At 47.0% G+C, this 23,168-nt stretch overlaps 1 protein-coding gene across 1 annotated transcript in view; it reads left to right on the top strand.

The window, feature by feature from the left end:
• LOC140407631 (uncharacterized) overlaps positions 1–22,285 on the top strand; it is a 133,858-nt gene extending 111,573 nt beyond the window's left edge. The window contains exon 10 of the mRNA XM_072494973.1: positions 22,154–22,285. Coding sequence (XP_072351074.1) covers positions 22,154–22,285 — 132 coding nt within the window. The remainder of the gene's footprint in view (positions 1–22,153) is intronic.
• Positions 22,286–23,168: the final 883 nt, after the last annotated feature.

Here is a 23,168-nt window from a genome sequence, read left to right as displayed (position 1 = left end):
GAGTGTGTCCAAGAATGCAACTGATTTTGGAGAGTAATCCATGGTGAGTCTGATGGTTGGATGGAACTTATTAATGTCATCGTGTAGTCGTTTCAGTAATTCTTCGCCGTGGGTCCAAAGGAAAAAAATGTCATCGATGTATCTGGTGTATAACGTCGGTTGAAGGTCCTGTGCGGTGAGTAGGTCCTGTTCAAACTTGTGCATGAAGATGTTGGCGTATTGGGGTGCGCATTTGGTCCCCATGGCTGTTCCGTGCGTCTGGATGAAGAACTTGTTGTCGAAGGTGAAGACGTTGTGATCCAGAATGAAGCGGATGAGTTGCAGAATTGCGTCTGGAGATTGGCAGTTGTCGGTGTTGAGTACTGAGGCTGTTGCAGCAATGCCGTCGTCATGGGGGATGCTGGTGTAGAGTGCCGAGACGTCCATTGTGACGAGGAATGTTCCTGGTTCAACTGGTCCATGGGTGCTGAGTTTCTGTAGGAAGTCCGTTGTGTCGCGACAGAACCTAAAAAGATGCTATATAAATGTAAGCTATCATCACGCCTGAATGAGCAATGCACTGCCGAGGCCACACATAGCCCCGTTTTGTACATTGGGGACCTCCGCCATTTTTAAATGGCATCACGATCTTCAAGGCCTCTGAACACAATATGGGAAGGACACCCCGTAGCCTCCACTCCCAACACCCACACTGGGCAACTCCAGCCCAATTGCACGCGTGCATAAAATGTCAGCTGGGCACATTGGCAGCACCAACCTGGCAGTGCCAGGCTGGCACCACCTGCCCAAAGGGCATGCAGCTGGGGGCCTCCGATCCCCTGGAGACCCTCATGAGTGCTGTTCTACCTGGTCCCCGTTCATACCAAACTGTACTCACCCAAGGTCTCTGAGGCGAAGGAATTGAATCCCAAAGCCTCAGGTGCCTCTGGAATCTGCACATTAGAGTGAGGCTAACTGCCTCGCTCGAATATGCAGATTTGCCAAAACGTGATCCCGGCCATTGCGGGCAAGATTCACATCGCAACGTCTCGCGAGATTGCGTTGAACCTCGCGAGGCGTTGTGAGCCGGGTAGATTCTGAGAGCTGGGTCTCCCGGCTTTCAACGACCACACTGTGTCGCGGCGAGCTGCTTTTCAGGCGCAGTGTTGCAGTTGGATCACGCCCATAGCGTTTTACAGCACAAAAGAGGCCCTTGAGCCCAGCCTGTCTGGGCCGGCCATCAAGCACCTATCTATTCTAATCCCACTTTCTAGCACTTTGTCCACAGCCTTGTACGCTGTGGCATTTAACGTGCTCATCTAAGTGCGTCTTAATGTTATGATGGTCCCCGACTCTACCACCCTTTCAGGCAGTGAGTTCCAGATTCCCGCCATCTTCCGGGTGAGAAAGTCTCTCCTTAAATCCCCTCTAAGTCATCTTCCTATTTACCTTAAATCTATGCCCCATGGTCATTGACCCCCTCGATTAGGGGGAGATGTTCCTTCCTATCCACACCACTTATGTCCCTCATCATTTTGTACACCTCGATCACCCTTTAGCCTTCACATGGAAATACCTCCAATTAGCCAGTTCTCTGAGAATAGGCACTTCAGAATATAAAAATTTGGGATGAGCACAAGTAATTTATATCAAATGGGCCAAGCCTCCAGGTAACCTCAGTAACATAAACGTGGTTGGTTTGTGGGACAGGATCATTTCAGTTGACAATTTCTCTTGTTTGCTTTGTCAGAAAACTTGTGCATGAGGCATTTGGACTGAAATATTCCCTACCTTTTCAAATATTTCCACGTTATTCAATGCCCAGCTCTCACAAATGCCTGTACTAGATGCACAGATTAATCTCCCAGCTGGACTAATAAGCCAACTGACGTTTCTGTAACATTTGAAATATAAGGAACAAGATCACAAGGCTTTGACCTCAAAGTGCATCAGAATAGACATCCTACAATGCAAAAGGAGCCCATTTAACCCATCGAGTCTGCATCAACCCTCCGACAGAGAACCCCCACCCAATCCCAGTCCCCCTCCCCATCCCTGTAACCCCACCTAACCTTTGGACACCAAGGGGCGATTTAGCATGGCCAATCCACTTAACCTGCACATCTTTGGACTGTGGGAGGAAACCTGAGCACCCGGAAGAAACCCATGCAGACACGGGGGGAATATGCAATCTCCGCACAGTCACCTAAGGTCGGAATCGAACCCGGGACCCTGGCGCTGTGAGGCAACAGTGCGAACCACTGTGCCAGGTTCTATTTGCTTATGTACTTGCATTGATAATAAATTATATGGGAAGTGTTGAGACGTTCTCCCACTTTGTAGTGAAGCTGATTGACTTTTGGTTCCTTTTTTTCTCTCTCCGTCAAATAATAAAACCATTATATTTTTAATCTATGGTTTTGAGTTGGCACCCTTTGTGCTGTCAAATTAAATAACAACTGCTGGATTCTAGTAAATGCCATCAGTAATCCAAATGTTCAGTTAATATGTGTTCTCGACAGCTTTGTTTTATAATATGTACAAGGCTGGCAATAACTTTCCAGAAAAACTGCAAAACAAACAAGAGGACAAGAGGCGGCTAGCTGTGAATTACAGCGCAGTAATTCAGTTGAGCAGCGCTGATGGTGCTATAAACTACACATATCGCGGGACTGAATTATTGCATTAGACTCATTGCCAACTCTATGCTATTCTTTCTCAATAAGTTTTTAAAAAAAACTTCAGTAATTCTTTGTTGGTCAATTTTAGGACTTGTGGCAGATGTGCCGATTGTGGTTCAACATGATCTGAACAGTATTGGGTTCATACTATTACACAGAAGGGGCAGTGAAAGATAAGCTGTCACGGTCTTCGAGCTCTCACCTCACAATGTTTCTTTTCAACAGGGCAAAAAGAATCAGAATTGAGATGAAGGGATTTTAAAAAAATTCCCAACATGCTATTATGATCTGGATTACACGAGGGCTATATGGGAAGGGCATAAGAGTGGGATGAGCTGGATTGATTTTGCAGGGAGCTAGCACAATCATGATGGACTGAATTACCTCTTTTGGTGCTCTCCATCTTCCTTGGGAAGGAATATTTTCATTGAGAGCAACCAATGACTGGGGGTAATGGCAGAGACTGGACGGAATGTTGAAACGATTCCTGAAACTTTGAGAGTCAAGCTTATGTTCTTTACAAACCTTCATCTCAACTCCAAGTTGAAATTATTTTTTTTGCAAAAGCTACGTTGTAAAGTAGCCCTCACTGTCAATGCTGCCAGCCACGCTCTCACTGAAGGAATGACGATGTCATTGTTTCGGCCTGACAACAGGAAAGAATTTACTGTCAAATACCACACGTTCAACATACTATAAACTTCAATGTATGAAATGAAAAAAAGAGGATAAATCACATAAAAGGGAAGTTAAGTTCACAGAACTGCACAAGAAGGGAATGCAGGTCAGTAAGTCGGCACTGCAGCGTTGCAGCTCTGTCCCCAACCCTTGTTCACTTCAAAGTGTTCCCTCTGAACTGTAAGTGTTGGATTGCTGAATGTAACCTTTACTGTAGTCTTTTATGTTGCAGCTAACAGGCAGAAGGACTGAGATAACAGTCCTAATACTCTGCAAAAAAAAGCTCGGCAATTTATCAACATCACCAATAAACATACTTAAAGCTGCATTGCTCTTTATCACATATATGGTACTTTAAAAAATTGCATCCAAGTGTCAAAAAGGACAGCAGTGCCATAAGCAATTTGTGTGATTTGAATTGTAGTAACACTGGTTATTATTTATAAGAAAGTGTTTAATATCTGGATATGAGTCATGTGCTTCACATCAGTTTGGTGCCACTATGCAGTGGCGCATTTAATGCATTCAACCTCCTTCTCACTCCCAATTACACAAGCTAACTTATCTAGGGCACATTTAATTCCCCCTCCACCATAATATATCAGTAAGGGTCATATTTATTCTCACTCCCTCACACTATATCAGTAAGGGTCATATTTACTCTCACTCCCTCACACTATATCAGTAAGGGTTGTGTTTACTGTCACTCCCTCACACTATATCAGTAAGGGTCATATTTACTCTCACTCCCTCACACTATATCAGTAAGGGTCATATTTACACTCACTCCCTCACACTATATCGGTAAGGGTTGTGTTTACTCTCACTCCCTCACACTATATCAGTAAGGGTTGTGTTTATTCTCACTCCCTCACACTATATCAGTAAGGGTCATATTTACTCTCACTCCCTCACACTATATCAGTAAGGGTCATATTTACTCTCACACCCTCACACTATATCAGTAAGGGTTGTGTTTACTCTCACTCCCTCACACTATATCAGTAAGGGTTGTGTTTACTCTCACTCCCTCACACTATATCAGTAAGGGTCATATTTACTCTCACTCCCTGACGCTATATCAGTAAGGGTTGTGTTTACTCTCACTCCCTCACACTGAGGGTGCAGAAGAGATTTACCAGAATGTTGCCTGGTATGGAGGGCATAAGCTATGAGGAGCGATTGAATAAACTCGGTTTGTTCTCACTGGAACGAAGGAGGTTGAGGGGCGATCTGATAGAGGTATACAAAATTATGAGGGGCATAGACAGAGTGGATAGTCAGAGGCTTTTCCCCAGGGTAGAGGGGTCAATTACTAGGGGGCATAGGTTTAAGGTGAGAGGGGCAAAGTTTAGAGTAGATGTACGAGGCAAGTTTTTTACGCAGAGGGTAGTGGGTGCCTGGAACTCACTACCAGAGGAGGTAGTGGAAGCAGGGACGATAGGGACATTTAAGGGGCATCTTGACAAATATATGAATAGGATGGGAATAGAAGGATACGGACCCAGGAAGTGTAGAAGATTGTAGTTTAGTCGGGCAGTATGGTCGGCACGGGCTTGGAGGGCCGAAGGGCCTGTTCCAATGCTGTACATTTCTTTGTTCTTTGTTCTTTGTTTATATCAGTAAGGGTCATATTTACTCTCACTCCCTCACACTATATCAGTAAGGGTCATATTTACTTTCACTCCCTCACACTATATCAGTAAGGTTCATATTTACTCTCACTCCCTCACACTATATCAGTAAGGGTTGTGTTTACTCTCACTCCCTCACACTATATCAGTAAGGGTTGTGTTTACTCTCACTCCCTCACACTATATCAGTAAGGGTTGTGTTTACTCTCACTCCCTCACACTATATCAGTAAGGGTCATATTTACTCTCACTCCCTCACACTATATCAGTAAGGATCATATTTACTCTCACTCCCTCACACTATATCAGTAAGGGTCATATTTACTCTCACACCCTCACACTATATCAGTAAGGGTCATATTTACTCTCACTCCCTCACACTATATCAGTAAGGGTCATATTTACTCTCACTTCATCACACTATATCAGTAAGGATCATATTTACTCTCACTCCCGCACACTATATCAGTAAGGGTCGTGTTTACTCTCACTCCCTCACACTATATCAGTAAGGGTCATATTTACTCTCACTCCCTCACACTATATCAGTAAGGGTTGTGTTTACTCTCACTCCCTCACACTATATCCGTAAGGGTCATATTTACTCTCACTTCCTCACATTATATCAGTAAGGGTCATATTTACTCTCACTCCCTCACACTATATCAGTAAGGGATGTGTTTACTCTCACTCCCTCACACTATATCAGTAAGGGTCATATTTACTCTCACTCCCTCACACTATATCAGTAAGGGTCATATTTACTCTCACACCCTCACACTATATCAGTAAGGGTTGTGTTTACTCTCACTCCCTCACACTATATCAGTAAGGGTTGTGTTTACTCTCACTCCCTCACACTATATCAGTAAGGGTCATATTTACTCTCGCTCCCTCACACTATATCAGTAAGGGTCATATTTACTGTCACTCCCTCACACTATATCAGTAAGGGTCATATTTACTCTCACTCCCTCACACTATATCAGTAAGGGTCATATTTACTCTCACTCCCTCACACTATATCAGTAAGGGTCATATTTACTCTCACTTCCTCACACTATATCAGTAAGGATCATATTTACTCTCACTCCCTCACACTATATCAGTAAGGGTCATATTTACTCTCACTCCCTCACACTATATCAGTAAGGGTCATATTTACTCTCACTTCCTCACACTATATCAGTAAGGATCATATTTACTCTCACTCCCTCACACTATATCAGTAAGGGTTGTGTTTACTCTCACTCCCTCACACTATATCAGTAAGGGTCATATTTACTCTCACTCCCTCACACTATATCAGTAAGGGTTGTGTTTACTCTCACTCCCTCACACTATATCAGTAAGGGTCATATTTACTCTCACTCCCTCACACTATATCAGTAAGGGTCATATTTACTCTCAACCCCTCACACTATATCAGTAAGGGGTGTGTTTACTCTCACTCCCTCACACTATATCAGTAAGGGTCATATTTACTCTCACTCCCTCACACTATATCAGTAAGGGTCATATTTACTCTCACCCCCTCACACTATATCAGTAAGGGATGTGTTTACTCTCACTCCCTCACACTATATCAGTAAGGGTCATATTTACTCTCACTCCCTCACACTATATCAGTAAGGGTCATATTTACTGTCACTCCCTCACACTATATCAGTAAGGGTCATATTTACTCTCACTCCCTCACACTATATCAGTAAGGGTCATATTTACTCTCACTCCCTCACACTATATCAGTAAGGGTCATATTTACTCTCACTTCCTCACACTATATCAGTAAGGATCATATTTACTCTCACTCCCTCACACTATATCAGTAAGGGTCATATTTACTCTCACTCCCTCACACTATATCAGTAAGGGTCATATTTACTCTCACTTCCTCACACTATATCAGTAAGGATCATATTTACTCTCACTCCCTCACACTATATCAGTAAGGGTCATATTTACTCTCACACCCTCACACTATATCAGTAAGGGTCATATTTACTCTCACTTCCTCACACTATATCAGTAAGGATCATATTTACTCTCACTCCCTGACACTATATCAGTAAGGGTCATATTTACTCTCACACCCTCACACGATATCAGTAAGGGTCATATTTACTCTCACTCCCTCACACTATATCAGTAAGGGTCATATTTACTCTCACTTCCTCACACTATATCAGTAAGGATCATATTTACTCTCACTCCCTCACACTATATCAGTAAGGGTTGTGTTTACTCTCACTCCCTCACACTATATCAGTAAGGGTCATATTTACTCTCACTCCCTCACACTATATCAGTAAGGATTGTGTTTACTCTCACTCCCTCACACTATATCCGTAACGGTCATATTTACTCTCACTTCCTCACACTATATCAGTAAGGGTCATGTTTACTCTCATTCCCTCACACTATATCAGTAAGGGTCATATTTACTCTCACTCCCTCACACTATATCAGTAAGGGTCATATTTACTCTCACTCCCTCACACTATATCAGTAAGGGTCATATTTACTCTCACTCCCTCACACTATATCAGTAAGGGTCATATTTACTCTCAATCCCTCACATTATATCAGTAAGGGTTGTGTTTACTCTCACTCCCTCACACTATATCAGTAAGGGTCATATTTACTCTCACTCCCTCACACTATATCAGTAAGGGTTGTGTTTACTCTCACTCCCTCACACTATATCAGTAAGGGTCATATTTACTCTCACTTCCTCACACTATATCAGTAAGGGTCATATTTACTCTCACTCCCTCACACTATATCAGTAAGGGTCATATTTACTCTCACTCCCTCACACTATATCAGTAAGGGTCATATTTACTCTCACTCCCTCACACTATATCAGTAAGGGTTGTGTTTACTCTCACTCCCTCACACTATATCAGTAAGGGTCATATTTACTCTCACTCCCTCACACTATATCAGTAAGTGTCGTATTTATTCTCACTCCCTCACACTATATCAGTAAGGGTCATATATACTCTCGCTCCCTCACACTATATCAGTAAGGGTTGTGTTTACTCTCACTCCCTCACACTATATCAGTAAGGGTCATATTTACTCTCACTCCCTCACACTATATCAGTAAGGGTCATATTTACTCAGCTGTGTCTTTTCAATAAATAATATAAACCTATCACCACAAAAATAGGCAGGAAAGTAAGAGTTGTGAAGTGAAGATAGAGAGGCTACAAAGGGATATACATAGAACATAGAACATTACAGCACAGTATAGGCCCTTTGGCCCACGATGTTGTGCCAAATTTATCACCATCTATCCTAATATCCATTTATCCTAATCTAAGATCAACTTAACCTACACCCCTTCAATTTACTGGTGACCATGTGCCTGTCCAAGAATTGCTTAAATGTCCCTGATGATTCTGACTCCACCACCTCCGCTGGCAGTGCATTCCACGCACCCACCACTCTCTGTGTAAAGAACCTACCTCTGACATCTCCCCTATACCTTCCTCCAATCACCTTAAAATTATGTCCCCTCGTGATAGCCATACCCTCCCTGGGGTAAAGTCTCTGGCTATCTACTCTATCCATGCCTCTCATCACCTAGTACACCTCTATCATGTCACCTCTCTTCCTTCTTCGCTCCAGTGAGAAAAGCCCTAACTCTCTCAACCTTTCTTCATAAGACATGCCCTCCAGTCCAGGCAGCATCCTGGTAAATCTCCTCTGCACCCTCTGCAAAACATCCACATCCTTCCTATAATGAGGCGACCAGAACTGGACACAATATGCCACGTGTAATCTAACCAGGGTTTTATAAAGCTGCAGCGAAACCTCGCGGCTCTTAAACTCAATCCCCCTGTTAATGAAAGCCAACACACCATCCGCCTTCTTAACAACCCTTTCAACCTGGGTGGCAACAATATGGATGGGTTAAGTGAGTCTGTAAAGATCTGGCAAATAGACTATAGTGTGGATAAATATAAATTTTGGAAGAATAATAAGCATATTATTTAAATGATGAGCTCATGCGGAGCTCTGAATGATCTGGGTGCCCAAGTACATGTATCAGAAAGGATTTGTATACAGGTAGAGCAAGTGATGAGCAAAGCCAATAACATGTTATCCTTCATTGGAGGGGAATTGGATACCACAGTGGACAGGTTATGCTTCAGTTTACTGGGAATTAGTGCGACCATATCTGGAGTCCTGTGTGTAGTATCGGTCTTTTTATTTGAGGAAAGATATAAATGCCTTAGAATTTATTCAAGGGAGACAGTGGCACAGTGGTTAGCACTGCTGCCTCACAGCACCAGGGACCCGGGTACGATTCTGGTCCTGGGTCACTATCTGTGTGGAGTGTGTACATTCTCCCCTTATCTCCGTGGGTTTCCTCCGGGTGCTCCGGTTTCTTCTCACAGTCCAAAGATGTGCAGGTTAGGAGGATTGGCCACGCTAAATTGCCACTTTGCGTCCAAAGGTTTGTTGGGGTCATGGGTTGGGGGAGTGGGCCTAGGTGGGGTGGTCTTTCAGAGGGCTGGTGCAAACCTGATGGCCCGAACGACCTCCTTATCCACAGTAGGAATTCTGATTCTATGAAAAAGGTTTACTCAACTAATGCCTGGATTTGGAGGGTTGTCTCACGAGGAGAGTATGGACAGGCTAGTCTTGTATCCACTGGAGATTAGAAGAGTAAGAAGTGACTTGACTGAAAGATATTGGGTGGAATTTTCGGCTTGAGACATTAAGAGCTGACACCAGGATTGAATCGCTGTTGTTCAACGGTGCCGATGGCAGCGCCGGTCCCGGACAAATTCAGGTCATACCAATGGGCCAGCACCAGCCCCACATGGAGCTAGTGCGATTCCAACTGAAGGCGGCGTCGGATTCGCTGTAGTCGGGATTGGCACTGGAGAGAGCCTGACAAGCTGGAGCTGCGTATAAACACTTCACTCCCCACACACTCCCGTTACAACCAAGAAGATGCCATCCTGGAGAGCGGCCCTGAGATTTGAAGATGCAGAGCTGGATTCTGTGGAGGAGAGGAGGGACACCCCGTTCTCCGGGGTGGGAGATCAGCTGCCACCTGCAGATGTCAACAAGGCATGGGGTGGAGGTGTCAGAGGCCATGGTCAGCGCCATGGGCCCCACTGCTAGGACTGGACTGCAGTGCCCAGGAAGAAGCTGCACGACCTCCTAAGGGCGGCCAGGGTGAGTCACCACAACCATCATGCCTCTAGCACCAATCTCCGTCCCAGACCCTCCCCCCACACCCATCATCTCCAACCTCCCATGCAGCTCCCACCAGGTGAACCGGTCGGCAGTGTTGGAGGAAGATGTTCAATCCCCAGGCCAGCCAGGGTGAGTCACTATCACCACAGCTCCCCTGGCGCCAACCCCTGTCCCACACCCCTGTAGCCCCACCACCCCCATGTAGAGGGCGACTAAACCTCTCCTGCCAACAGTCCGCTCGCACCCCACCCTGTACCACATGCCAACGCCCATAACTGCCCGCCATGGCAGGGTGCCCCACACACACAGACCACTGGCCGCGGACCCACTGTGCTGCCCGTGTCCGTGTATCACATTGAGCATTATCTGTCACCCCAGGAGAAGGTGTTTAACAACTGCAGGGAGAGAGAGAAGACTGGAGGTGGCCAGCCAAACCGGCTGCCATTCACCGTCACAGAGCTCAGGGCGTTGGACCTGGTCGATGGGGCTGGAGAGCGGGCAGTTGCCGAGGCAGATGTCGGCATTGGAGATGCAAGCGAGCCCCCAATGAAGTGCAATGTCCCTAGGACACGTGTGTCAACCCTCGCCGCCACACCATGTCGTCCCGCGATCTAACCATGCATCTTACCTTTAGTCTTGCAGGATCACTTGATGACGAGGCAGGACCATCCGACCCCCCCCACCCCCGCTGCAACCCCGTGACCCACGTAGACGAGAAATTACCTGCTGGTGACCCACCACACTGCAACTCCGTCATACCCAGGAATACCCTCCACCATCCCAGTGACTCTCACCTCGGCTGGGCACTTTAGTGACGAGCCTCCTGGGACATTATCTGATGCACATATCATACCTGCTATGGTATATTAGTGGAAGTAGGAACCCCCAAGGGGGCGGATAGTTGGAGTGTGGCCCAACCCCAGGGACCAGCTGCCGTCCGGATGGGTCTTGGTCTTCTGGAAATGACGGTCCCATCAATGCAGTCGCAGAGCCAGGGACTACAGGAGGGGTTGTCAGCAACCATACAGTGTCTGCAAGTGCAGTTGGAGGAGCTCAACCGCCTGCAGGAGTGGGAGGCGGTACCGACCATGCATTCTATCCAGGCCAACACCACACAGATGGCTTTTGAGGCGGAGGCCTTGGGTGCAAACGTATTGGTCATGAGTCAAGATGTCCATGGCCCGGGAACTCTGTGTGGGCGGTGGCTGAGGCATTGGACAGGGCTGCCATGTCACAGGCAGCTATATACCAGGGCAACATGGACATTACAGCGACGCTGAAGATCTTGGCCTAGTCACAACGGGTCAGGACTATGGGCGACAAGGGCATTGGCCCGCCACTGGCTGACATGAGCCAGTCACAGCGGGATCTGGCTTGGCTCCTGAGTAACATGGCACAGTCCCAGAGGGAGGTGGCGCTGTCCCTGTGTTCCATGGCTGCAAGCATTGAGACACTGTTTGAGATGGGAACCGGCCTCCTGGACTGGCAGCGTCAGGTGACAGCGGAGCCCCCGGAACTTGCTCCGGCAGTATCCCCACCCCAAGGAGTTTCGCACCGAGGGAAGAGGAAGTGACGCGTTCCATGACAGTGACTCCCTCAGGGGAGGTGCCGGAACACCGCAGCACCTCTGAATCTCCCACCACCTGTCCCTGGTGCTTCCAATGGGCATTGGGAAGAACAGGGTGGCACCATGACACCCGGGACACCCAGAAGACTGCCACGCCCATCCAGACCTGGTCCCTCCAGAAGAAGGCCGCCAAAGGGGAGCTAGGCCACAGGAAGAGATATGCAGCAGACCATTTCCACTTCTGATGTACTGCCCTGGGGACCCATTAGAAGGAGCATTAGGGCATGTAAGGTTAGAAGGTTAGACACCAGTTAAGTTGGCATGGGTGAGGCACATTGATTAGCAATAGCATCTAGGGAACAATACTTGTATATATCATAATAAGCACCTGTTCACCAATGTTGCGAACTGCTTGATCCTCTATCTGACGTGTGTGAGGGATTCGATTGGACTTGTTTATTGTCACGTGTGCCGAGGTACAGTGAAAAGAGGCCGGTGCTATGGGGCACAGGTGTTGGAGATGGACATTGGTCAGAGCTCCCAGGGTAGTAAGAGTTGCCCTCGGAGATGGCAGAAGACGGGTCCAGATATGTGGGTGTGCCATATGGTAGGGCCTACCCAGTGAGTGACCCATCTCCGCCCAACGCCCTGGTACCCAACCGTGCCCCTCCGCTCACTTCCGGACCTTGTTCTCCCTCCCTTCCACCCCCAGAACCACGTCCCCACCCTGTCACCTCAGGTGTTTGATGGGACCATGAGATAGAATGGCCAGCACGCATGCAGGCATCACCCAGGCGGATGGTGGGGAGTGTTACCAAGAGCAGGAGTCAGGCCTCATCAAATGGCGCAGAGCACCAGAGCTCATCGCGAAGCGGGTCATCATCACCCTCCATCCCATAGACCAGGCCCGCTGATACTACCAACCCAGGGCCAGCACCAGGTAGTGAGGCAGGTGGGAAGAACAGAGTGGGGTGCAGGTGCGGGAGGGGGCACGGGCAGTGGTGTGTCTGCATGCGACGGGACGTTCGAGCTGCTGGGGCCAGACACCCTAATTGGTGAGCCTGGAGGTGATCAGATTGTCTCGATCAAATTGTGCGGCCTCCTGCGGCTCTCCATCGTCACCGGCTGACCCCTGCTCCTCTGGGATAGGCTCCTGTTCTGCAGTATCCTCCCCGAGCAGCTTGTGCTCATGCAGCCTCAGTGCATCCGCTTGGGCTGTGGCGGTTAGGCAGATACCAACCGCTCCTGCTTCGATTCCAAAATCCATTCTCTGCAGGGGCCAAAGGGCTGACATGTTTGCATGGTGAGTACTCCCATGTCCAATCAGGTCCAACGGACGACACGATAGTCCTGGTCTGTGCAGCAGCCCCTGCCCCCATATGAACCCCCCCCCCCCCCACACACCTTCCATTCCTAACCCATCCACGGCTGCCCCCTGACACTTTGCCCCCGGCATTGCACAGCTGGACCCATCAGTACCTGGCACCTGGGGGGGTCTCTAACCCGGCAACCCGTCTCTGCTGGCAGGGGTACCGGTGGTTGGCCCTACCCATGCAAGTGCTATGCTCTGTGGCCTCAGGCCTGCGCCCTTCTGTGGGGTCAACTGTGGGGGTCCTCCTTGTGTGGGCCATGTCATATCCCACCAGCAGTGTGGCGCCAGGTTATGGACGGTGGAGGGAATTGGGCGCTAACTGGCGCCATGCTTGGTGGCATGCATGCAGGTAGGGCTTGGCCAAGGGGGTGGACTCTTGTTGGGACCGTAGCCGTGGTGTGCTGTGGGTCCTTTGTGCAGTGCACCAGTTGTGCCTACTTGTCTAGGGGCAGGGTGGATGGGGGCAGGCGTGCAGTGGGCAGGCAGCACTTGGTGACAACTGCTGGTCATGCGGGGTGGGCTAGCTGAGGGTGTCACTAGCGGGACATCTGCTCTATGAGGAGCAGTGTGCCAGGGTGGATGCAGATGACCACGGTACATGCATGCTCAGGTTGGTGCATGCTCCACTGCTCCCCTGCTGCCCCTTCGGTGAGACAACGCCTCGGATACGGCCGGTGACACTCTGCACATCTATGGCCCACAGTGGTCAGTAAGTGGGGTGTGCAGCCAAATGACTACCTTGCAGGCCACGGCCGGACACCCCGGTCCTGAGGGGAGACACCCCGACCCCATCCCCTGATAGGCAGAAGTAGGTAGATTCTTGATAAGCAAGGGGGTGAAAAGTTATCAGGGTAGGTGGAAATGTGGAATTGAGGTTACAATCAGATCAGCCGTGATTTACTTAAATGGAGGAGCAGGCTCGAGGGGCCGAGTGGCCTGCTCCTGCTCTTGATTTATATTTCCATACACCTCTCACTCTCTCCATGTTCAGATTGGCAGCCACCATCTCAGCTGATGGGGCGTCAAATCTCTTCGTGTTGGAGGGCTTTCCATTGCCCTCCAGTGATGGGAACCAGTTGGCCATCCTTAATTAGCCCACTCCCTGGCTTTTAATTAGGTTGGGCATCGGAAATGGTGGTGAACAGGTCCACAGCAGGATCACAACCTGGGACTAGTCTCCATCACCGGTTGCCAACCGGCCCTTTCTCACTTTAATCCCTCATTTGGGGTCTCACTGACATGCTACTTCCCTCATGGTCACCATTAAAGTTATCAGCTTGGTTCCTTTCACGCTGGTCTCAATTGATAATCTTAAACGACTCATGCTTTACTCATGTAGTTTATCAGCGCTTCACCCTGGACTACCGTTGTATTTCACTCTGTTACCCTAAGTGTGATTTGTAATGTGTATCTATTCTGCTCAATTTTAATTCCTTCAGTTCAACCACATTAAAACAATTTCCAACAATCTGTTTAGAAATGTTTTCGATACGTGACAGGAGATAGCACCCTTCGAGGACAACAAATTGCTCGAGATGAGGAACTCTATGGCTACTTTATACGCCTATAATTTCTATGTTAACGTTTTATCATGAGATCGGCAAAGGCAATTTCTGTTTTTGAGATGCAGTCTGGCAGAAAGTGTGTGCATATTTTCTAAGATAGGCTGCAGTCGGTGGATTAAAGATTATTAGAATCTCCAAACAGGAATGTGGCATACAAACAGTTCTCTGCATTAGCATCTAATTGAGTGCTTTAGACAGCCATGCCCTGTCATTATTGCTATCTGGGCATTTGCAACACGCACAGATTGTGCAGCGCTGTCCTGTGGGGCGTTCAGCTAATGGGCATTGGCCATTACATATGGCCTCAGACAGACTTAGGGGAGGGGATGGTGGTGTGGCGGGGCCACAGAATTTTCGATAGCACTTGAGGCCACAGTAATTACTGTCACAACGCTTGCCACACACCTGATGTCTACCTGTGGGCACAGCTCCAGCACAGGGGGGATTGTGGGATTGCTGTTTGTCCTTGAATCAGCAACTCACAGCTGTGCACTGTATTTTTTTCTCTCGTATGTATCTGGAGGCGAAAAGGCTAGTCACCAAACCCACGACAACTGCAGGCACTAAATATTATTCTCATCAATGCTCAGATTTGTTTGGGAAATTACTGACTAGCGTTCAGGCAAATGCCCAGACTTGTATTGCTTTTTTTCCTCAGAGGCCACGGGTCAAAGACTGGTTTTAAAGGGGCATTATCATCTATTGCAATGCCTGTCAGTATATTTGATCGTTTGGTACACATGGACACATGATCAGTAAAATGGTGATCTTGCCATCTCACCAGTTGTATATTTTATGACGAGCAACTGTTTGCAGCATTTGTAAAGTAAGAACATGGCAAACACTCAAGCTACCACAGAAATAACAGCATGCAATATTAGAGTACGCGTTTAAAAAAATATTCATGCAACTGATTTGTCAGCAATATGGAAAAGGGCATTGAGCCATTCATTTCAATTATTTTTAGTTGAGTTAATCGTCAGTTAAAACAATGTCGCGCTAAGTTCTAATACACTGATATCATATGTTGGCTGGGAGGTGATGTTATGAATTCATGGGGTTTCACCAGCTGGGAATGCAGACCAGGATTTCCGCTGTCTGTCTGAATTCACGGCGGGTGGGGCTCTACCCCAGGAATGCCAATTCATAAAATTATCCCGAACCAAGACTGCTGCTATGCAAGCTTCCTCCAATAGGTAACTTAGCAAGCGTTCAGGGCAGTGGCTTTGTCACTCTGTGACATCGCACCCTTTCTCGACTCTTTCTGCCTTATTCTTATATAATCACTGTTCATCTTCAACCTCAATGATATCCTTAAAGTTCCGAAAAATAGGTAGTGAAGCACGATAGAGCCGCACGCACTGCAGCTTTAATGGCAACTGTATGGCACGGTAGCACAGTGGCTACCACTGTTGCTTCACAGCACCAGGGTCCGAAGTTTGATTCCCGCTTGGGTCACTATCTGTGTGGAGTCTGCACATTCTCTTCGTGTCTGCGTGGGTTTCCTCCGGGTGCTCCGGTTTCCTCCCACAAGTCCTGAAAGACGTACTTGTTAGGTGAATTGGACATTCTGAATTCTCCCTCTGTGTACCCGAACAGGCGCCGGAGTGTGACGACTAGGCGATTTTCACAGTAACTTCATTGCACACAGTACGTACATAGTAGACAATAAGAATAATCAACAAAGAACATTGACAAATGGTACATCGATACACAGTGATTGCTTACAGTACGGAACAAGGGGCCAAACAAAGCAAATATATGAGCAAGAGCAACATAGGGCGTCGCGAATAGTGTTCTTACAGGAAGCAAATCAGTCCAAGGGGGAGTTGCTGAGGAGTCCTGTAGCTGTGGGGAAGAAGCTTTTCCAATGTCCGGATGTGCGGGTCTTCAGACTTCTGTATCTTGTGCCTGATGGAAGGGTCTGGAAGAAGGCAATGCCTGGGTGGGAGTGGGTCTCTGATAATGCTGTCTGCCTTCCTGAGGCAGCGAGAGGTGTATACAGAATCAATGTGGGGGTGGCAAGCTTGTGTGATGCATTGGGCTGAGTTCACCACACTCTGCAGTTTCTTGCAATCTTGGACCGAGCTGTTGCCATACCAGGCTGTGATGCAGCTGGATAGGATGCTCTCTATCACACATCTGTAGAAGTTTGTGAGAGTCGATGCAGACATGCCAAATCTCTTTAGCTTCCGTAGGAAGTAGAGACGTTGTTGGGCTTTCTTGACTGTTGCATTAACGTGACCAGGACAGACTGTTGGTGATGGTACCCCCAGGAACTTAAAGCTATTGACCATCTCCACTTCGGAGCCATTGATGCAGGGAGTGTGTGTCATGCAACACTTCTTGAAGTCGATGATCAGTTCCTTTGTCTTTCCGACATTTGGAGACTATTAATGTAAGCTTACTTGTGACAATATGAACAAGCTTACTCCTGCAGAGGGCAGTAGATCGGAGCTGTTGATTGGCTGTTGTGGGAAAATTTGCATCTGTGCATTGTGGTCACTGCATCCAGAAAGTGTACCTGAGCAAGACACCCTAGGTTTTCAAGTCAAGGCAAGTATCCAGCAGAGGGCAGTAGCGCGGAGCTGCTGATTGGCTGTTGCAGGAAAAATTTGCATCCGTGCATTGCGATCACTGCATCCAAAAGGTGGTTTGTGGAAGAGCTGTTGTCAAGTGACAGTTCCCTCCCTACCTCCTCCTCGAATCAAAAAAAACCCAGTACGAAGTCTTACAACACCAGGTTAAAGTCCAACAGGTTTGTTTCGATGTCACTAGCTTTCGGAGCGCTGCTCCTTCCTCAGGTGAATGAAGAGGTCTGTTCCAAAAAACCCAAACACTGTAAGGATCCCATCCGAGTAAAGATCACGAGGGAGACTCGGGGGCAGCTAGAAGTAGAAAGAAGTTGTACCATGATGTCACAGCCTGCAGGTAAGTGATTGGCTGTGACTGGTAAGTAGTTTTTCTTTTCCCTGAGGTGTTATCATGCAGGGTGCAGTGGTTGCTGAGTGAGTGCTTGCTGAGAAGGGGAGTACATTTTAAAAAAAAACTTACTGTTGGGAGTGTAAAATTGGCAGGAGACCCCAGACCCATGTTATGCTCCTCTTGCTCAAGGTGGGAGTTCAGGGACACGGCCGATGCCCCTGACTCCTTCATGTGCGGGAAGTGTGTCCAGCTGCAGCTCCTGTTGGACCGCATGACAGCTCTGGAGCTGCGGAGGCACTCACTTTGGAGCCTTCGCGATGCTGAGGAGGTCATGGATAGCACGTTCAGTGAGTTGGTCACATCGCAGATTAGGATTGGTAAGGGAGACAGGGAATGGGTGACCAAACGGCAGAGAAAGAGCAGGAAGGCAGTGCAGGTGTCCCCTGCAGTCATCTCCCTCCAAAACAGGTATACCGTTTTGGATACTGTTGGAGGAGATGACTCACCAGGGGAAGGCAGTAGTAGCCAGGCTCATGGCACCATTGCTGGCTCTGCTGCACAGAAGGGCAGGAAAAAGACTGGCAGGGCTATAGTTATAGGGGATTCAATCGTAAAGGGAGTAGACAGGTGTTTCTGTGGTCAAAAACGAGACTCCCGAATGGGATGTTGCCTCCCGAGTGCACGGGTCAGGGATGTCTCAGATCGGCTGCAGGACATAATGAAAGGGGAGGGTGAACAGCCAGTTGTCGTGGTGCATATAGGCACCAAGGATATAGGTAAAAAATGGGATGAAGTCCTACAATCAAAATTTAGGGAGTTAGGAGATAAGTTAAAAAGTAGGACCTCAAAGGTAGTAATCTCAGGATTGCTACCATTGCCACGAGACAGTCAGAGTAGAAATTCAAGAATAGTCAGAATGAATACGTGGCTTGAGAGATGGTGCAGGAGGGGGGAAGTTCAGATTTTTGGGACATTGGAACCGGTTCTGGGGGCGGTTGGACCATTACAAATCGGACGGTCTACACCTGGGCAGGACTGGAACCAATGTCCTAGGGGGTGCTTTTGCTAACACTGTTGGGGAGGTTTTAAACTATGGTGGCAGGGGGATTGGAACCAGATTAGGAAGTTAGAGGTCAGTAAAGAGGCAGCAACTAAAGCCAGTAAGGTACTAGATAATAAACTCAATGTGACTAAGGGGAAGAGTAGACAGGGAAGAGATGATGAACGCAAAGGGACAGGTGGTCTGAGGTGCATTTGTTTTAATGCGAGAAGTGTAGCAGGTAATGCAGATGAACTTAGGACTTGGATTAGTACCTGGGAATATGATGTTATTGGTATTACTGAGACTTGGTTGAGGGAACTGCAAGACTGGCAACTAAATATCCCAGGGTATGGTTGCTTCAGGAGGGATAGAGAGGGAGTTAAAAGGGGTGGAGGAGTTGCATTACTGGTCAGAGATGATATCACAGCTGTGATTAAGGAGGCAACGATGGAGGATTCGAGCACTGAGGCAATATGGGTAGAGCTAAGAAATAGGAAGGGTGCAGTAACATTGTTGGGACTTTACTACAGGCCTCCAAAAAGCAAGCGCGAAGTAGAGGTACAAATACGTAGACAGATTACAGAAAAATGTAGGAGCAATAGGGTGGTCGTGATGGGAGATTTTAACTTCCCAACAATGAATGGGACTCATGTAGTGTTGGAGGCACAGATGGAGCAGAATTTGTAAGGAGCATCCAGGAGAGTTTTTTTAGAGCAGTATGTAAATGGTCCAACTCGGGAAGGGGCCATACTGGACCTGGTATTGAGGAATGATCACGGCCAGGTGGTTGAAGTTTCAGTCGGTGATTACTTTGGGAATAGCGATCACAATTCTGTAAGTTTTAGAATACTCATGGACAAAGTCGAGAGTGGTCCTAAAGGAAGAGTGCTAAATTGGGGAAAGGCCAAGTATAACAAAATTCGGCAGGAGCTAGGGAATGTGAATTGGGGGCAGCTGTTTAAGGGTAAATCCACATTTGAAATGTGGGAGTCTTTTAAGGAAAGGTTGATTAGAGTGCAGGACAGACATGTCCCTGTGAAAATTAGGTATAGAAATGGCAAGATGAGGGAACCATGGATGACGGGGGGAATTGTGAGAATAGCTAAGATGAAAAAGGAAGCATACATAAGATCTAGGCGACTTAAAACTGATGAAGCTTTGGAGGAATATCGGGAAAGTAGGACAAATCTCAAACGTGCAATAAAGAGGGCTAAAAGGGGTCATGAAATATCTTTGGATAACCGGGTTACGGATAATCCCAAAGCCTTTTATTCATATATAAGGAGCAAGAGGGTAACTAGAGAAAGGACTGGCCCACTCAAAGACAAAAGAGGGAATTTATGCGTGGAGTCCGTGGAAATGGGTGAGATTCTTAATGAGTACTTTGCATCAGTATTCACCAAGGAGAGGGACATGACGGATGTTGAGGCTAGCGATGGATGTTTAACTACTCTAGGTCAAGTCGGCATAAGGAAGGGGGAAGTTTTGGGTATTCCAAAAGGCATTAAGGTGGACAAGTCCCCAGGTCCGGATGGAATCTATCCCAGGTTACTGAGGGAAGCAAGGGACGAAATAGCTGGGGCCTTAACAGATATCTTTGCAGCATCCTTGAGCACGGGTGAGGTCCCGGAGGACTGGAGAATTGCTAATGTTGTCCCTTTTTTTAAGAAGGGTAGCAGGGATAATCCAGGGAATTATAGACCTGTGAGCTTGACGTCAGTGGTAGGAAAACTGTTGGCGAAGATACTGAGGGATAGGATCTATACACATTTGGAAGAAAATAGACTTATCAGTGATAGGCAGCATGGTTTTGTGCAGGGAAGGTCATGTCTTACAAACTTAATAGAATTTTTTGAGGAAGTGACAAAGTTAATTGATGAGGGAAGGGCTGTAGATGTCATATACATGGACTTCAGTAAGGTGTTTGATAAAGTTCCCCATGGCAGGTTGATGGAAAAAGTGAAGTCGTATGGGGTTCAGGATGTACTAGCTAGATGAATAAAGAACTGGCTGGGCAACAGGAGACAGAGAGTAGTGGCGGAAGTGTCTTAAAATGGAGAAAGGTGACTAGTGGTGTTCCACAGGGATCCGTGCTCGGACCACTGTTGTTTGTGATATACATAAATGATCTGGACGAAGGTATAGGTGGTCTGATTAGCAAGTTTGCAGATGATACTAAGATTGGTGGAGTTGCAGATAGCGAGGAGGACTGTTAGAGAATACAGCAAAATATAGATAGACTGGAGAGTTGGGCAGAGAAATGGCAGATGGAGTTCAATCCAGGCAAATGCGAGGTGATGCATTTTGGAAGATCTAATTCAAGAGCGGACTATACGGTCAATGGAAGAGTCCTGGGGAAAATTGATGTACAGAGAGATCTGGGAGTTCAGGTCCATTGTACCCTGAAGGTGGCAATGCAGGTCAATAGAGTGGTCAAGAAGGCATACAGCATGCTTGCCTTCATCGGACGGGGTATTGAGTACAAGAGTCGGCAGGTCATGTTACAGTTGTATAGGACTTTGGTTAGGCCACATTTGGAATACTGCGTGCAGTTCTGGTCGCCACATTACCAGAAGGGTGTGGATGCTTTAGAGAGGGTGCAGAGGAGGTTCACCAGGATGTTGCCTGGTATGGAGGGTGCTAGCTATGAAGAAAGGTTGAGTAGATTAGGATTGTTTTCATTGGAAAGACGGAGGTTGAGGGGGGGACCTGATTGAGGTCCACAAAATTATGAGAGGTATGGACAGGGTGGGTAGCAACAAGCTTTTTCCAAGAGTGAGGATGTCAATTACAAGGGGTCACGATTTCAAGGTGAGAGGGGGAAAGTTTAAGGGAGATGTACGTGAAAGGTTTTTTACGCAGAGGGTGGTGGGTGCTTGGAACGTCTTGCCAGCGGAGGTGGTAGAGGCGGGCACGATAGCATCATTTAAGATGCATCTAGACAGATATATGAATGGGCGGGGAACAGAGGGAAATAGATCCTTGGAAAATCGAAGACAGGTTTAGATAAAGGATCTGGATCGGCGCAGGCTGGGAGGGCGGAAGAGCCTGTTCCTGTGCTGTAATTTTCTTTGTTCTTAATAATAAAGATTACTATTATTATTTCTCACCAGCGGAAACTAAAAATTAAACCATTGCAGGCGCAAATATGGTTATGGGACATTATTAGTTGCAGTGCAGGAGATGCCACGGTCTTAAGGGCTTGGGCGTAATTTGGGTTCTTGGGTTGGCAACATGCTTATTTACCCCATTTCTCGCGCCTCACCCCACATCCCTCCCTGCAATTGAAAAAGAATGCTGACCTGCAGCTTTCAATTTGCAATCAATCTCTTCCGATGCAGAGTTTCACTTCAATCAGCTGTGGTAATCAACTAAAGCTGGTGTTTCGATGGCATGTCTGGAGACACCATGGTAATTTTTGTAAAAGTGTGCACTTTATTATTTGGCAACTTCCTGCTGCTGACGAAGGTATGTGTCTCCTGTGTTGAAGACATGGATCCTGACGGCCTGCGGCAATCTCATCACTGGTAATTCTATCGCCATATTAAACAGTTTGCAAGGACACAATGAAGAGTTTGCAACTTTTCGCAACGTAATGGGAGTTGCTACAAAGCCAGAATAAACATAGGAGATATTCAGAAAATTAAGCCCTTGATACAATGTCTTTTGGCAGGATGCACAGAACCGTGTCTTGGCATCTTGCATCAATCCACCTTCATTTTTAGTTGACCTGAACAAACAAAATGCAGCCCCTTTATTCATGCTTTCTGAATCCACAGCATTACTACTTGCTGCACTTACCTTGACAATAACAACTTGCATTCGTATAGCATCTTTAATGCTGTAACATCATACCTCAACTGGCATTGCAGATGGGAAGAATAATTTCTGAGTTTATAATAATAATAATAAGAATCTTTATTGTTACAAGTAGGCTTACATTAACACTGCAATGAAGTTACTGTGAAAAGCCCCTATCGCCACATTCCAGCACCTGTTCGGGTACACAGAGGGAGAATTCAGAATGTCCACATTACCTAACAGCACGTCTTTCGGGGCTTGTGGGGGAAACAGGAGCATCCAGAGGAAACCCGCACAGACACAGGAAGAACGTGCCGACTACGCATAGACAGTGACCCAAGACGGGAATCGAACCTAGGGCCCTGGCGCTGTGAAGCAACAGTGCTAACCACTGTGCTACCATGCCACCCAATGTAACTATAAATGGATTGTAGTCAGCAGCACACAAATGATGGGCGAAAAGGCTTCCTTCTGTGCTGCATGACCCCATGAAAAGTAAAGAAAAAAGTATTGCTAATAAGCGAGAAGAAGTTAATAAAATTACATCTTCTAATATTCTGGAAGATAGAATTGTTTCTGGACAAACAGGACTTCATGACACAAATCAAAGACTTGCGTGTACAGTGGTGTGACTGAATATATGTTTGTAAATATATTATTTAAAGTAATACCTTTCTTTGGATTGAAGGAGGATTTCAACAGCA

The sequence above is a fragment of the Scyliorhinus torazame genome, chromosome 2 (assembly GCF_047496885.1).
Source record: "Scyliorhinus torazame isolate Kashiwa2021f chromosome 2, sScyTor2.1, whole genome shotgun sequence".
NCBI classification, from domain to species: Eukaryota; Metazoa; Chordata; class Chondrichthyes; order Carcharhiniformes; family Scyliorhinidae; genus Scyliorhinus; species Scyliorhinus torazame.
The sequence above is the reverse complement of the archived record's forward strand: the minus strand, read 5'-3'. Positions and strand labels throughout refer to the sequence as shown.